The sequence below is a fragment of the Loxodonta africana genome, chromosome 8 (assembly GCF_030014295.1).
Source record: "Loxodonta africana isolate mLoxAfr1 chromosome 8, mLoxAfr1.hap2, whole genome shotgun sequence".
NCBI lineage: Eukaryota > Metazoa > Chordata > Mammalia > Proboscidea > Elephantidae > Loxodonta > Loxodonta africana.
In genome coordinates, this window is record NC_087349.1 from 121,681,363 (window position 1) to 121,697,684 (window position 16,322).

General features: G+C 38.1%; 1 protein-coding gene across 3 annotated transcripts in view; it reads right to left on the reverse strand.

Moving 5' to 3' along the window:
• Positions 1–2,232: 2,232 nt before the first annotated feature.
• BMPR1A (bone morphogenetic protein receptor type 1A) overlaps positions 2,233–16,322 on the reverse strand; it is a 215,331-nt gene continuing 201,241 nt past the window's right edge. For all 3 annotated transcript variants that reach the window (XM_003418596.4, XM_010598256.3, XM_010598257.3), the window contains 3 exons: positions 8,773–8,948; positions 7,164–7,294; positions 2,233–7,075 (listed from right to left, as the gene is read on the reverse strand). In XM_003418596.4, coding sequence (XP_003418644.1) covers positions 6,950–7,075; positions 7,164–7,294; positions 8,773–8,948 — 433 coding nt within the window. In that variant the 3' untranslated portion in view covers positions 2,233–6,949. The remainder of the gene's footprint in view (positions 7,076–7,163; positions 7,295–8,772; positions 8,949–16,322) is intronic.

Here is a 16,322-nt window from a genome sequence, read left to right on the forward strand (position 1 = left end):
CCAAAAATATCCCCTGAAGTCTTCTTTAACCAATTAGTAAAAAAACATGTGCCTTGAGTATTTGCTCTTTTAAAGAACTATCTATGAGGAATCAAATTGACAACAGTAACTCAACAGATAGAAAGCTTAAGGGGTAGTTAATTTCTGTTAATTGGGAGGAACAATCCAGAAAAGGAGGGAAGAATGGCTGCACAACTTGAAGAATGTCATAGTGTCACCGAATTGTACATGTAGAAATAACTGGTTCTGCTGTGTATATTCTCAACAAAAATAAACTATTGAAACAACAAAAAAGGTACAGCCCCCCCCCAAAAGACCCAAGAAATTCTCCTAGTTTGAATATACTCTAAATATAAGCATTCTGTATTTCCATATTGACTTTTAAATACCGGTAACACTTCAGGTTCTCTGCATAAAATTTAGGGTAATTACAGTGAGGTGGCCTCTGCCTTCACTACTGGCTGGCCACCTTCAGTGGACCATGTCCACCAAGTCAGGGACATACTGCCCCAAGTGCTGAAGCAGGCTTTTCAGGAACTCACATCTAACTAAAAAATGTATGAAGTGTTAGAAATGGTCGAGGCACTAGGAATAAACCCAAGACCAAATCCACTGCTGCTTAGTCGGATTTCAACTAGTGACCCCACAGGGTTTCCAAGGTTGTAAATCTCCATGGAAGCAAACTGCCACATTTTTCTCCCTTGGAGCTGCTGGTGGTTTCGAACTGTTGACTTTCCGGTTAGCAGTTGAGTGATTTAACTGCTGCATCACCAGGGCCCCTTATAAGGGGCAGCAGGAACAGGCAGATAAATGTTACTCCAAGTGAGTGAGGATTTGATGACTGAAATAGCATCAAAGTTACCTACTATTCTGGAAGAACAGTCTTGTCTGCTCTATTAATACAATAAAAGAAACGTTGGAAATGGACCAACTGACCAGTGAGTTTAAAAGGTTATGCTGGGAAGGAAAAATGAAAAGATCTAGCCAGTTTTAGGGCTAGTCTTTTATGCCTTACAGTGCATGCTATTCTTTTCAATAAACTATTGTATGCACTGACTCTAAATGGGAGCTCCTGTAAGGACTCCCTAATTGGCTATCTCCAAACATGAAGATTTTTTTTTTTTTTAATAGCATTCTATTGTGTTTCTGGTGAAAGTTTACACGGCAAAATTAGTTTTAACAATTTCTATAACTGGGTTTTTGGGTATACTTATTGTTCCGTGGCACCGGTTGCATTTCTCACAATGTGTCAACATTCTCATTTCCATTTTGGTTTTTCTGTTTCCACTAATCTAGCTTCCCTGTCCTCCTCCCCTGTTCTCATTTTCCCTTTAGGGTACACGTTGACCACTTGGTCTCATATAAATTTTTTAAAACAGCAAAGTACTCATTGGTGATATCTTTAATTTTATGATCCAATCTGTTATTTAGCTGAAAGGTGACCTCTGGGAGTGGTTTCAGTTCCATGTTTAAAGGGTATCTCGGGACAGTCTTGGTGGTTCCTCCTGTCACTACAGGTTCAGTAAGTCTGGCCTTTTTTAAGAATTTGAGTTTTGTTCTACATTTTTCTCCCATTCTCTCCAGGACCATCTACTGCGTCCCTGCTCAGTATGGTTGGTGGTGGTAGCTGGGTACCATCTATTTCTTCCTGTCTCAGGAAAAATGAGGTAGTGGTTCGTGTGGACTATTAGTCCTGTAGTTTCACCTTTGAGTCTTTGGTTTCCTTCTTTTTCTTTTACTCCAGACAAGAAGAGACCAATAGCTGTATCTTAGACAGCTGCTCGCAAACTTTTGAGACCCCAGACACTACTCACCAAACTAGGATGTAGAACATAAACTTTATAAACTATGTTATGCCAATTGACCAAGTTGTCCCGAGAGACTATGGTCCTGATCTTTCAAACCCAGTGAACCAATCCTGCAAGGTATCTGGTTATGTATAGGAAGTGTCCGACAACTGTGCGCCCATGTGCATTATATACACAAATATGTATGTAGCACACGCACACATGTACATACATATGCCTACAGATACTGACATATGCACACGCAGATTTAACATGTTTTAGGAAAAGCCATCAGGAGGTACACTGATATTCATACTCATTTGCATACAACTGAAAATAGCTCTGATGCTTGGTGAGACTAAGTACATAAGGGAAAACAATATTGTTGCAGGCAGCATGAAAGCTGGATATCCTAAGGCTTCACTTCCCTGAAGCGTAAGCTTTTAAAAAAGCATTTGCTGCAGGAAAAACACCATGTTGTTGGGCGACATTGAGTTGATTCTGATTCTTAGCGACTTCATGTGACAGAGTAGAGCTGCCCCATAGGGTTTTCTTGGCCATAATCTTTATGGAAGCAGATTGCCAGGTCTTTCTCTGGCAGCTAGGTGGGTTTGAACCACCAACCTTTAGGTTAGCAGCCAAGTGCTAAGGCCAGATAACTGGATGACATTATACTAAGTAAAAGATGCCAGTTGTAGGACAAGGAATTTAAGCACTAACATCTACTAGCAGAAACTGGAAGTGAGAAGGGCACTCTCAAACACTGCTGGTAGGAGTGAATGAAAAACACTTCTGGGCAGCAGTATGGCAGTATTTATCAAGAGCCTTAGACTCCCCCCCCCCATTTAAACAAAAAATCTTTTAAAAGTCTGTATTTTTTAATTCATTGGTTCCATTTCTAGGGATGTAACCTAAGAAAATACACAGATGTATATACAAAATGCTCAATACATTTGCTGTATTTTCCAAAACAGTGGAAACAATCCAAATATTCAGTAGGGAATTGCAGAAATAAACTATTCTATCTACTTGGTGGAATATCATGCAACCAATTTTTTAAAAGTTATGCTTTCAATAGATATTTAACGCCATTTTATAACCTTACTATTGTAAAAAAACACACACGCAGAAAAAAAGATTGTAAAGAGACATTCAAATGTAAATAAATAGCGGCAATGTCTAGGTGATAGAATTTTGAGTGATTTAGAATTTTGAGTGATTTTTATTTGCTTCTTTATTCCTTCCTATGTTTTCCAAAATTTCTGCAATGAATACACATTTTTAAAATCAGGAGGAAAAAAAAATTTTTTTTTTAAACCAAAGAGAATCTTCACTATAATAGGTTTATCACTTCTCTATCTACACAGACGGGGAGGGAGTACGTGGCCGCTTACCTTCCCTGTGCTATCTTGGATTCCTGTAGTTGAAGTGCAAATCTCAGGAACACACATATGTGGCACTAACTTATTTGTTATAAAATCTCACCATACATTGTGATTTCTTATACACAATACTTTCCCAGTATAGTACCACAAAACACATCACTAAGGTATACTAAAATAAGGTTATTTACTTCAAAATGATACATTGGACACAATCTGTGTATAGAACAAAACAATTAATGGTAAACTTAATAAGGCACCTTTTAAACCAGATGCTGTACAAAATACATTTAGTGTGTTACATATCATATCAAAGATGAATCTATATTTCCGGTGTTTTACAACTGCATAATAAAACTGCTTATTTTTACCCTTCTTTCATTGTTTATGTACAGTTTCCCTAATTAAGCTATAACGGTATTTCCACTTTATATAATATATACTTACATTTACTTTTTAAATGGGCAAGGACAAAAGTCACTAAAAGGGCTTAAATAATTCCATTTAAAGCATAGTACAGAGCACAAGCTAAAATGATGACAATATATTTCATCTTTTGCAAAAGCAGTATTCACTGTATTTTCCTCATGGGGTGATCATTACACGAGGCTTCACATCATGCTGACCTTAGATTTAATCTGGTTTTAAGAAAACATCACCTCTCTGTAGAGTTTCCACCATGACTTTCATAACATGAGGCCAGAAAACGAGCCACTATACTGATATTTTAATATCTGACCCAAGTAAATAATAAATACCACCACTTTTAAAGATTACAAGGGCTATAACAATATCTTAAAAAAAATCAACTGATGTTTCTATGGTTAAAAGTATTTTAGATATTTAGAAACATTTCAAAACTCCATATATGGAAAGAAACACAAGTAATTTATCAAATTTGTCCTGGAATAAATTCAACTTCAAATTTGATCACTGGCCAATTCAGAGATACATGAGTCTTTAAAAACTGAATTGCATTTTTGTTCTAAACAGAAACAAAGCATCTAAAAAAAAAGGTATTGAATATTTGTTAGAATGAATAAATTAAAAATCTGACACATTCTAAGAAAACATAATTAAAAAAATATATAGGTCAGTTTCAAGGTTTAGAAAAACTTCTGGACATTGGAAAGGCAACATAAAATGTTGATTAAAATATCTTCTGTGAAATTATTTCCAGAGAAGTCAGAGTCAAAATTTATACTTCAGAAACTTGATTGGTAAGAAAGCACAATAAAAGCTTAGAATAAACAAAATGGAGGAGACAATTTTAGTGTGCCTTTTTAGTTCTAGAGATATTTAGTCTAAGGAGAATTTATAAGGAGAATGTTGAGGGTTCGTTTTTTGCTGTTTATATTCAGGTAGTTTTGGTGTTTTGTTTTTATGTTTTAATTATTTAAAGGGATGACTGTCAGAGCCATATATTTTTTCTGAAATGTAAAACCTAAGAAGGGCAAATGGCCTCCAGGCATCACAGAGGACTAACTGTGATGCTACACTTACTTACTGACCTGCCTTATGCTTTCAGTATTAACCTACTGGATGAACTTAACATGTGCAGAGAAGGAAAAAACAAGAATCACAGAACCTTTTTAAGATTCCAAATATGGCAGGATTTGTTTTTTAAAGAACACAGTATGCTACAAATTGTTTCTACTGAACAAGTTTATCAGATTAATCATTTTTATTCAATCAAGTAAATTTTAAAAAATCTTTACAGCAGTCTCGAGTTTGCATACTATCTATAAGCTTCTGCTTCCATCTACCATTTTAACACTTCCAAGAGGAAAGTTTGCTTTCCTTACATATTTTTTGTTTACTAAGATAAATGATTTTCAAGATTTATAGTTTCTCAAGTAAAAAATAAATCAAGGTTAACTTAAGAGCAAATCAGAGCTCCTAAGTGCTCTCAAATCACAAGGCAATTTGTTAACTGTATTTCTCAGGATAGAGATGGGAAAAAACATTATAAAAGTACAAGTTATTGGGTATTATCAACATGCAAACTTACTTATCATGATGAGCACTTCAAATTTTAATTAAACATAACTTAATCAAACATAGTCAAAACTGTTCAATCTTTCCAAACAAGTTTCAAATTTATGAAATTTGACATGGAGACAAATGTATGTCTCATCCTTAATGCCAGCCAATTTATCTGTAATGGACGGACAAATGTTGACTCTCCTCCCTTTAATTTAAAGCTTTTGGAGTATGTTGTGGTATCATCACATTTATTTTATTTTTCATTCAAAGGAAACTGACTTGATGCACCCATGAGCCTTTTCAGAATAGGACAGAAGTATAATAACTTTAATAAGAAATATTTCTTGGGATAACAAGGCATCTACAAAATACGTAGAATTTTATTGAATAACATCTATAAAGTATACATATAGATACAGAATAGATACTGATTTTCCCCCCCCGACTCTTCATTTTCTTAGCAAGTTATGGAACAGAAATCATAAAACCAAAAATTTCAAATAATTTAGATGTCTCAAACGTATTTAACAGTTGTTGATAAATTTATATAAGTTTCAACATATAAATTTCTAATTAGTGGTTCCTTTCATGAAGGAAAATTGAAATATTATCTTAATGAAAGATTTTTGCCTCAAGTACATCTTAACAAAACAAAGTCTCGGCTTTGACGTAGTACACCGAATGCATTCACTCTGAAGTTCACGTATCACTCTGTGACATTTGTTTCTGGTGATCCTTTAGTTTGTCTTTTAAGGATGGGACATGAGGTACACATAAGCTGTTTTCTACAATATGAGGGTAAGAGTACGACTGTGGTGGAGCAGGAGCTTTGCAAATAAAGCACATTACACAGAAAATATAAATAACTTCCCTTTCAAAGTTACTGAGAATGAAGAATACAGAATATGGTTATAGGCACTTACATTGCCATCAGATGCATTAATTCACTTCAATAAGAAGTGTTTTCTTTAGAAGGTTCATGGCATCAGAAGTTCCAATTTTGGACAGGATGCTTTCCATGACGTAAAAATAATTATTAAAAAAAAAATGGTGGTGAGGAAAACAAAGTCCAAATTTACAGACATTTTAAACTTCTTTTGACCTTTAGATCACCTTTTAATTAAAAAAATTAAGTGGGCGGGGAAACTGATCTCATTTGTAAGGTAAACGGCTTTTACAGTATTGGCCAATCTTGGTCAGATATTGCATTTTTAAAGCACAAAACCACCCATCTCTTCCTGTGCATTCATAATCCTGGTGTGTACATGTGTGGCCACACACACACACACCCCATTATAAAGGCATGACACACTAGGATAAACTAAGTGGTATCCCAAACAGATCATAATCTATAGGCTGTTTTACAAAGGTAGAATACAAACAGATTACATTTTTCTCAGGTAGAGGCAAAAGTTATTATTTCTCCATCTCTGCTAAATTCATTTATCTTCTCAAGGCTTTCACAGAAAGCACCATTTCATGAACAGGCAGTTCAGTACCCAGACTTTGACTGGAGACTTAACCAGAATTAAAGTCTTGATGCAGTTCATAAAAAAAAATTAAAAAGAAAAAGCATCAAAAACCACATTTAAAATAAAGCTGTCCATATATAAAGACTGAAGTGTTTAGAAGTTCCCAACTTGTATTCTACAGAGTACTGAAAGGTTTAATGTTAGCAGCCCGTGAAGGTGTAGTGAGGAAAGAGTCTGAGAACCAAGTTAACATCCTTATTCTCCCCATTCCTTGGGGGCAAACAGTTCCAGTCTAGAATTTCTCTTCATGACTGTGTAACTGTCAAATCTTTACATCCTGGGATTCCACCATTTTGGCAAGTGTTTTCTTGATTCTCAACGCTGTAAGTCTAGAGGCTGGATTGTGGGCCCAGCATTCTGACATTAGCTTCAAAACTGCTCGTAGGCACTGAAAAAGTAAAGAGAAGGTAGTGAGCAGGTGAATATCTTTGGCAAGACTTACCAATCACTTCTTCAAGGGGCTGAGTTCCACTTACTTCATCACTGTTCCATCGATTAGACACAATTGGCCGCAAACGTTTGACACACACAACCTCACGCATATCTTCGTATGAAGGATCACTGGGTACCATGTTGTAATATGGCAACTGGTACTCCTCTACGATCCCTGTAAATAATGAAAAACACATATTGGGCACAAAAATGGTGACCGGACAAAATATATCTATTCAGCATCTCTCACTGAACTTTGAAACTAAAATGGATTCCTACATAAAGGCTACAAAAATTACAAAGTGGATGAGTCACCTTCAATAGTAATTACATGTTCTTCTCTTGTTTATGTTCAATTATTTCATCTACCTCCATAAAGGTCCCCAGGACAACTGTGATACAGTCTATCCACAAAGGGTATATCACTAATATCTCTTAGAAAAAGCAAGACAAATTGCTCACTTTCCTTAAATTTAATCACTTTCTTACATGACTGCTCCACTAATGAATGCAGTTTGGTCTGGTAGACTTAACATGATGGGCAAAAAAGAGTTAAGAGAGCAGGTCTGAGGGTGCTGTACTTAGAAAATGCTGCTTGTGAGATGGCCCTGGGCTGGTATCCAGGAACACGGTTGGTAAGCAGTTCCCCACAGCAATATAAAACTTTCTCAAAAAGGTAAGAGCAGCCCTCTGTGTCTAAACTGTTTGTACAATGTGGTTTATGCTGAACACTTGCTTTCCTTCTGGGAGTCTGGAATTTTGGTACATGCAGGGCAGAGGATGCCTATGTGACCAGTTCCTGATAAAAAGCTTGGGTGCAGGGTCTCTAACGAGTTTCCCTGGATGACAATATTTACCACAGGTTATCACAGCTTCTTACTGGAGTTAAGCATGTACTGTGAAATTCCACTGGGAGAGGACTTTTGGAAACACAAACAAAAAGACTTGTGCCGCCAAGTCAGTTTTAACACATAGTGACCGACCATACAGGGCAGAGTAGAACTGCCCCACAGAGTTTCCAAGGCTGTAATCTCTACAGAGGGATCAGTCTCTGGAGAAGGACATCATGCTTGGTAAAGTAGAGGGTGAGCAAAAAAGGGGAAGACTTTCAATGAGATGGACTGACACAGTGGCTGCCACAATGGGTTTAAGCATAATAATGATTGTGAGGATGGTACAGGACTTGGCAGTGTTCCGTTCTGTTGTACACAGGGTGGTTCTAAGTCAGAAGTGACCCAACAGCACATAACAACAAAACTAACAACAACGATCTTTACCGAAGCAGACTGCCACATCTTTCTCCTGCAGAGCAGCTGGTGGGTTCGAACCGCCGACCTTTCCGTCAGTAGCCAAGCACTTCACCACTGTGCCACCAGGGCTCCTTTTTGGAAGCATATGCCTGGTTTTCTCTGGACTTCGCCTCAGTGCTCTTACCCTTTGCTGCTTTTGCTTTGTGTCCTTTCGCTGTAATAAATCTTAGGTGACTACAAGTGTATGTTGAATCCTGTGAGTCCTTCTAGAGAATCACTGAACCTAGAGGTGGTCTTGGGGGCCCCTGACTCACATAATATTTAAATTATATAACTGGAGCAATTATTTTTACAACGATGGGTATACAAGTATAACCAGAACCACACTACCCCAAATTCCTACCTCCTGTGATACAACGACGAGCCATTTCCCAAATGATCAGGCCAAAGCTATAGATGTCAGCCATTATGTACGGCTGGAAATGGTTTTTATTCAGGCTTTCATCTAACACCTCTGGAGCCATATAGCGTTTGGTACCCACCCTGGTATTCAAGGGCACGTCAACTTCATTTGTATCACTGAAACAGCAGAAAGACAACATACATGTTGAGGTCCATATTGATGAAAGAGTGAATCTTCTATTTTGTCACACTGTGTAACTGTTGGTCTCTATATATACCTCCACAGTTCCTTATCAGAAATCCTTGGGGTCAGCTGTATTTTGAAATTTAAAATCTTTCAGATTTTATAAAAGTAAATATATGCTACATGTTATGGAACAGCCCCAGCAAGGTCTGGAGCAGCACTCTTAATCAAACTCATTACTGTGTCTAAAGTAAAACACTAAGTATGAATATTCATGATAAGCTGGATAAATAAAGACAAACACCTCACATCAGTTCAGGTAGGTTTTGCCACCAAATAAATTTGGTACTGTTTAACAAAGAGGATAATACTGAACATAAGCAACAGTACAACTGAGTATGACCCAGAAAAAAAGAAAGTGAAAATAAATTGAAAGGAATCATTTACTTTTGCCATTCTCAGTTCTTCATGTATTTCAAGACTGCAAGTAGGGAATGAGAATATAAAATGTGAAAAAGCCCATTAAATAGGCACTCAAAGATTCATATTAACATCAGCCCACAGTTACACCTTTATTTAATTTCCCACATTCTTCACAGTGTTATCCATAATTTGCATTGTATGTCGCTCACTTTTGCAGTGCCTTGGAAAGAATACCAGATTAGAAACAAACAAACAAACAAACAAATAAATAAATAAATAAATTTAAGTGTTCATTCTTTCTGTATTTTCAAAATTTTTTATAACAAAAAGTCTAAAAAAAATACAGAAAAAATATTCAATAAATATTTGCTGAGCTTTTCCTATGGATCAAGTCCTGTACTAGACATTGCTGTTGTCAGGTGCCACTGAGTCGGCTCTGACTCATAGTGTCCCTACGTACAACAGAATGAAAATCTGCCCAGTCCCACACCATCCTCATAGTTCTTATGCTTGAGCCCATTGTTGCAGCCACTGTGTCAGTTCACCTTGTTGAGGGGCTTCCTCTTTTTTGCTGACCTTACCAAGCATGACATCCTTCTCCAAGGACTGGTCCCTCCCGATAACATGTCCAAAGTATTTGAGATGAAGTCTCACCATCCTCGCTTCTAAGGAACATTCTGACTATTCTTCTTCCAAGACAGGTTTGTTCATCCTTCTGGCAGTCCATGGTATATTCAATATTCTTCACCAACACCGTAATTCAAGGGCATCAATTCTTTGATCTTCCTTATTCATTATCCAGCTCTCGCGTGCATATGAGGTGATTGAAAATACTGTGGCTTGGGTCAGGCGCACCTTAGTCCTCAAATTGACATCTTTGCTTTTTTTTTTTAAACACTTTGAAGCAGTCTTTTGCAGCAGATTTGCCCAATGCAATGCGCTGATTTCTTGATGGCTACTTCCATGGGTGTTGATTGGGATTGCAAGTAAAATGAAATCCCCGACTTCAATTTTTCCTGTTTATCATGTTGCTTATTGGTCCAGTTGTGAGGATTTTTGTTTTCTTATATTGAGGTGTAATCCATACTGAAGGCTGCAGTCTTTGATCTTCATCAATATGTGCTTCAAGTCCTCTTCAGTTTCAGCAAGTAAGGTTGTCTGTCATCTGTGTAATGCAGGTTGTTAATGAGTCTTCCTCCAATCCTGATGCTGTGTTCTTCTTCACATAGTCCAGCTTCTTGGATTATTTGCTCGGCATATAGATTGAATAAGTATCGTGAAAGGATACAACCCTGATGCACACCTTTCCTGACTTTAAACTACACAGTATCCCCTTGTTCTGTTCAAATGACTGCCTCTTGGTCTATGTACAGGTTCCTCATGAGTATAATTAAGTATTCTGAAATTCACATTCTTCACAGTGTTATCCGTAATCTGTTATGATCCACATAGCTAAATGTCTTTGCATAGTCAATAAAACACAGGTAAACACCTTTCTGGTATTCTCTGCTTTCAGCCAGGAGCCATCTGACATCAGCAATGATATCCCTTGTTCCATGCCCTCTTCTAATCTGGCTTGAACTTCTGGCAGTTCCCTGTGGCTGTACTGCTGCAACCACTTTTGAATGATATTCAGCAAAATTTTACTTGTGTGCTGTAATAATGATATTGTTTGATAATTTCTACATTCTGTTGGATCACCTTTTTTTTTTGGAATGGGCAAAAATACAGATCTCTTCTAGTCAGTTGGCCAGGAAGCTGTCTTCCAAATTTCTCCTGACACAGACAAGTGAGCACCTCCAGCGCTGCATCTGTTTGTTGAAACATCTCAAATGGTATGCCGTCAATTCCTACAGCCTTGTTTTTCGCGATTCCCTTCAGTGCAGCTTGGACTTCTTCCTTCAGTATCATCAGTACCTCCTGAAATGGCTGAACACTGACTAATTCTTTTTGGTACAGTGACTCTATTTACTCCTTCCATCTTCTTTTGATGGCCCTCTGCATCGTTCATCATTTTCCCCATAGAATTCTTCAATATTGCACCTCAGGGCTTGAATTCTTCTTCTTTAGTTCTTTCAGCTTGAGAAATACCGAATATGTTTTCTTCCCTTTTGGGTTTTCTAACTCCAGGTCTTTGCACATTTCATTATAATGTTTTACTTTGTTTTCTCAAGCTGCCCTTTGAAATCTTTGCTTCAGCTCTTTTACTTCATTTCTTCTGTTCACTTTAGCTACTCTATGTTCAGAAGCAAGTTTCAAAGTCTCCTCTGACATCCATTTTGGTCTTTTCTTTCTTTCCCGTCTTTTTAATGACCTTTTGCTTTCTGCAAGTATGTCCTTGATGCCATTCCACGACTCGTCTGGTCTTTGGTATTAACAGTCAATGTCTCAAGTCTATTCTTGAGAGGGTCTCTAAATTCAGGTGGGATATACTCAGGGTCGTATTTTGGCTCTTGTAGGCTTGCTCGGATTTTATTCAGCCTCAACTTGAATTTGCATATGAGCAACTGATGGTCTGTTCTGCAGTCTGCCCCTGGCCTTGTTCTGATGACCTGAGTTCTCCATTGTCTCTTTCCACAGATGTAGTCAATTTGATTCCTGTATATTCCATCTGGTGAGGTCCATGTGTATAGTTGCTGTTAATATTGCTGAAAACGGTATTTGCAATGAAGAAGTTGTTGGTCATACAAAATTCTATCATGTGATCTCTGGCACTGTTTCTATCACCAAGGCCGTATTTTCCGACTATCAATCTTTCTTCATTTCCAACTTTTGCATTCCAATCACCAGTAATTATCAATGCATCTAGACTGCATGTTTGATCAATTTCAGACTGCAACAGTTGGTAAAAATCTTCAATTTCCTCATCTTTGGCATTATTGGTTGGTTTCTAAATTTGAATAAAAAACCATTTGCTGTTAATTCTGGCCCACAGTGACCCTACAGGACAGAGCAGAACTGCCCCACAGGGTTTCCAAAGAGTGGCTGGTGAATTTGGACTGCTGACCTTTTGGTTAGCAGCCAAATGCTTAACCACTGTGCCACCAAGGCTCCAAATTTGAATAACAGTTGTATTAACTGGTCTTCCTGGTAGGCGTATGGATATTATATCATCACTGACAGCGTTGTACTTCAAGACAAATCCTGAAATGTCCTTTTTGATGATGAATATGACACAATTCCTCTTCAATATGTCATTTCCGGCATAGCAGACCATACAACTGTTCGATTCAACATGGGCAAATACCAGTCCATTTCAGCTAATGCTTAGGATATCGATCTTTATGCATTCCATTCTATTTTTTTTTAATAACTTTTATTAAGCTTCAAGTGAACGTTTACAAATCCAATCAGTCTGTCACATATAAGTTTACATACATCTCACTCCCTACTCCCACTTACTCTCCCCGTCTTGAGTCAGCCCTTTCAGTCTCTCCTTTCTTGACAATTTTGCCGGCTTCCCTCTCTCTCTATCCTCCCATCCCCCCTCCAGACAAGAGTTGCCAACACAATCTCAAGTGTCCACCTGATATAATTAGCTCACTCTTCATCAGCGTCTCTCTCCCACCTGCTGACCAGTCCCTTTCATTTCTGATGAGTTGTTTTCGGGGATGGTTCCTGTCCTGTGTCAACAGAAGGTCTGGAGAGCATGGCCGCCGGGATTCCTCCAGTCTCAGTCAGACCATTAAGTTTGGTCTTTTTATGAGAATTTGGGGTCTGCATCCCACTGATCTCCTGCTCCCTCAGGGGTCCTCTGCTGTGCTCCCTGTCAGGACAGTCATCGATTGTGGCCGGGCACCAACTAGTTCTTCTGGTCTCAGGATGATGTAGGTCTCTGGTTCATGTGGCCCTTTCTGTCTCTTGGGCTCTTAGTTGCCGTGTGGGCTTGGTGTTCTTCATTTTCCTTTGCTCCAGGTGGGTTGAGACCAATTGCTGCATCTTAGATGGCTGCTTGTTAGCATTTAAGACCCCAGACGCCACATTTCAAAGTGGGATGCAGAATGATTTCATAATAGAATTATTTTGCCAATTGACTTAGAAGTCCCCTCAAACCATGTTCCCCAGACCACCACGCTTGCTCCGCTGAGCTTTGAAGCATTCATTTTATCCTGGAAACTTCTTTGCTTTTGGTCCAGTCCAATTGAGCTGACCTTCCATGTATTGAGTGTTGTCTTTCCCTTCACCTAAAGCAGTTCTTATCTACTGATTAATCAATAAAAAACCCTCTCCCACCCTCCCCGCCTCGTAACCACAAAAGTATGTGTTCTTCTCAGGTTTACTATTTCTCAAGATCTTATAATAGTGGTCTTATACAATATTTGTCCTTTTGCCTCTGACTAATTTCGCTCAGCATAATGCCTTCCAGGTTCCTCCATGTTATGAAATGTTTCAGAGATTCGTCACTGTTCTTTATCGCTGCGTAGTATTCCATTGTGTGAATATACCACAATTTATTTACCCATTCATCCGTTGATGGACACCTTGGTTGCTTCCAACTTTTTGCTATTGTAAACAGAGCTGCAATAAACATGGGTGTGCATATATCTGTTTGTGTGAAGGCTCTTGTATCTCTAGGGTATATTCCGAGGAGTGGGATTTCTGGGTTGTATGGTAGTTCTATTTCTAACTTTTTAAGATAACGCCAGATAGATTTCCAAAGTGGTTGTACCATTTTACATTCCCACCAGCAGTGTATGGGAGTTCCAATCTCTCCGCAGCCTCTCCAACATTTATTATTTTGTGTTTTTTGGATTAATGCCAGCCTTGCTGGTGTGAGATGGAATCTTATCGTAGTTTTAATTTGCATTTCTCTAATGGCTAATGATCAAGAGCATTTTCTCATGTATCTGCTGGCTGCCTGAGTATCTTCTTTAGAGAAATGTGTGTTCATATCCTTTGCCTACTTCTTGATTGCGTTGTTTGTCTTTTTGTGGTTGAGTTTTGACAGAATCATGTAGATTTTAGAGATCAGGCACTGGTCGGAGATGTCATAGCTGAAAATTCTTTCCCAATCTGTAGGTGGTCTTTTTACTCTTTTGGTGAAGTCTTTAGATGAGCATAGGTGTTTGATTTTTAGGAGCTCCCAGTTATCGGGTTTCTCTTCATCATTTTTGGTAATGTTTTGTATTCTGTTTATACCTTGTATTAGGGCCCCTAGGGTTGTCCCAATTTTTTCTTCCATGATCTTTATCGTTTTAGTCTTTATGTTTAGGTCTTTGATCCACTTGGAGTTAGTTTTTGCGCATGGTGTGAGGTATGGGTCCTGTTTCATTTTTTTGCAAATGGATATCCAGTTATGCCAGCACCATTTGTTAAAAAGGCTATCTTTTCCCCAGTTAATTGACACTGGTCCTTTGTCAAATATCAGCTGCTCATACGTGGATGGATCTACGTCTGGGTTCTCAATTCTGTTCCATTGGTCTATGTGTCTGTTGTTGTACCAATACCAGGCTGTTTTGACTACTGTGGCTGTATAGTAGGTTCTGAAGTCAGGTAAGGTGAGGCCTCCCACTTTCTTCTTCTTTTTCAGTAGTGCTTTGCTTATCCGGGGCTTCTTTTCCTTCCATATGAAATTGGTGATTTGTTTCTCTATCCCCTTAAAATATGACATTGGAATTTGGATCGGAAGTGCGTTAAATGTATAGATGGCTTTTGGTAGAATAGACATTTTTACTATGTTAAGTCTTCCTATCCATGAGCAAGGTATGTTTTTCCACTTAAGTATGTCCTTTTGAATTTCTTGTAGTAGAGCTTTGTAGTTTTCTTTGTATAGGTCTTTTACATCCTTGGTAAGATTTATTCCTAAGTATCTTATCTTCTTGGGGGCTACTGTGAATGGTATTGATTTGGTTATTTCCTCTTCGGTGTTCTTTTTGTTGATGTAGAGGAATGCAAGTGATTTTTGTATGTTTATTTTATAACCTGAGACTCTGCCAAACTCTTCTATTAGTTTCAGTAGTTTTCTGGAGGATTCCTTAGGGTTTTCTGTGTATATAATCATGTCATCTGCAAATAGTGATAACTTTACTTCTTCCTTGCCAATCCGGATACCTTTTATTTCTTTGTCTAGCCTGATTGCCCTGGCTAAGACTTCCAACACGGTGTTGAATAAGAGCGGTGATAAAGGGCATCCTTGTCTGGTTCCTGTTCTCAAGGGAAATGCTTTCAGGTTCTCTCTATTTAGAGTGATATTGGCTGTTGGCTTTGCATAGATGCCCTTTATTATGTTGAGGAATTTTCCTTCAATTCCTATTTTGGTAAGAGTTTTTATCATGAATGGGTGTTGGACTTTGTCAAATGCCTTTTCTGCATCAATTGATAATCCATTCTATTTTTGATGACTTCCAATTTTCCTGGAATCATACTTCTTACATTTCACGCTCTGATTTATAATGGATGTTTGCAGCTGTTTCTTCTCATTTTGAGTTATGTCACCTCAGCAAATGAAGGTCCTGAAACCCTGACTCCATCCACATCATTAATGTCAATCCTACTTTAAGGAGGCAGCTCTTCCCCAGTTGTATTTTCAGTGTCTTCCAACATGGGGGCTTATCTTCCGGCACTATACCAGACAATGTTCTGCTGCTATTCATAAGGTTTTCACTGGCTAATTTTTTTAGACCGCCAGGTCCCTCTTCCTAGTCTTAGTCTGGAAGCTCCACTGAAACCTGTCTACCATAGATGACCCTGCTGGTATTTGAAATACCAGTGGCATAGCTTCCAGCATCACAGCAACACTCAAGCCTCTGCAATGCAACAAACTGACAAGACCTGTGGGGCTGTACTAGATACTGGGGATTAAAAACAAAAAAGACTTGCCTTCATGCTGCTTACAATTCAGCAGAAAACATGATCGTGTATGTAAGAGCTAACCGTTAAACATCAAATTCTATTTTGAGCTTTACTCTTTGACAATGAATAAGGAAGACCAAGGAAGAATTGAT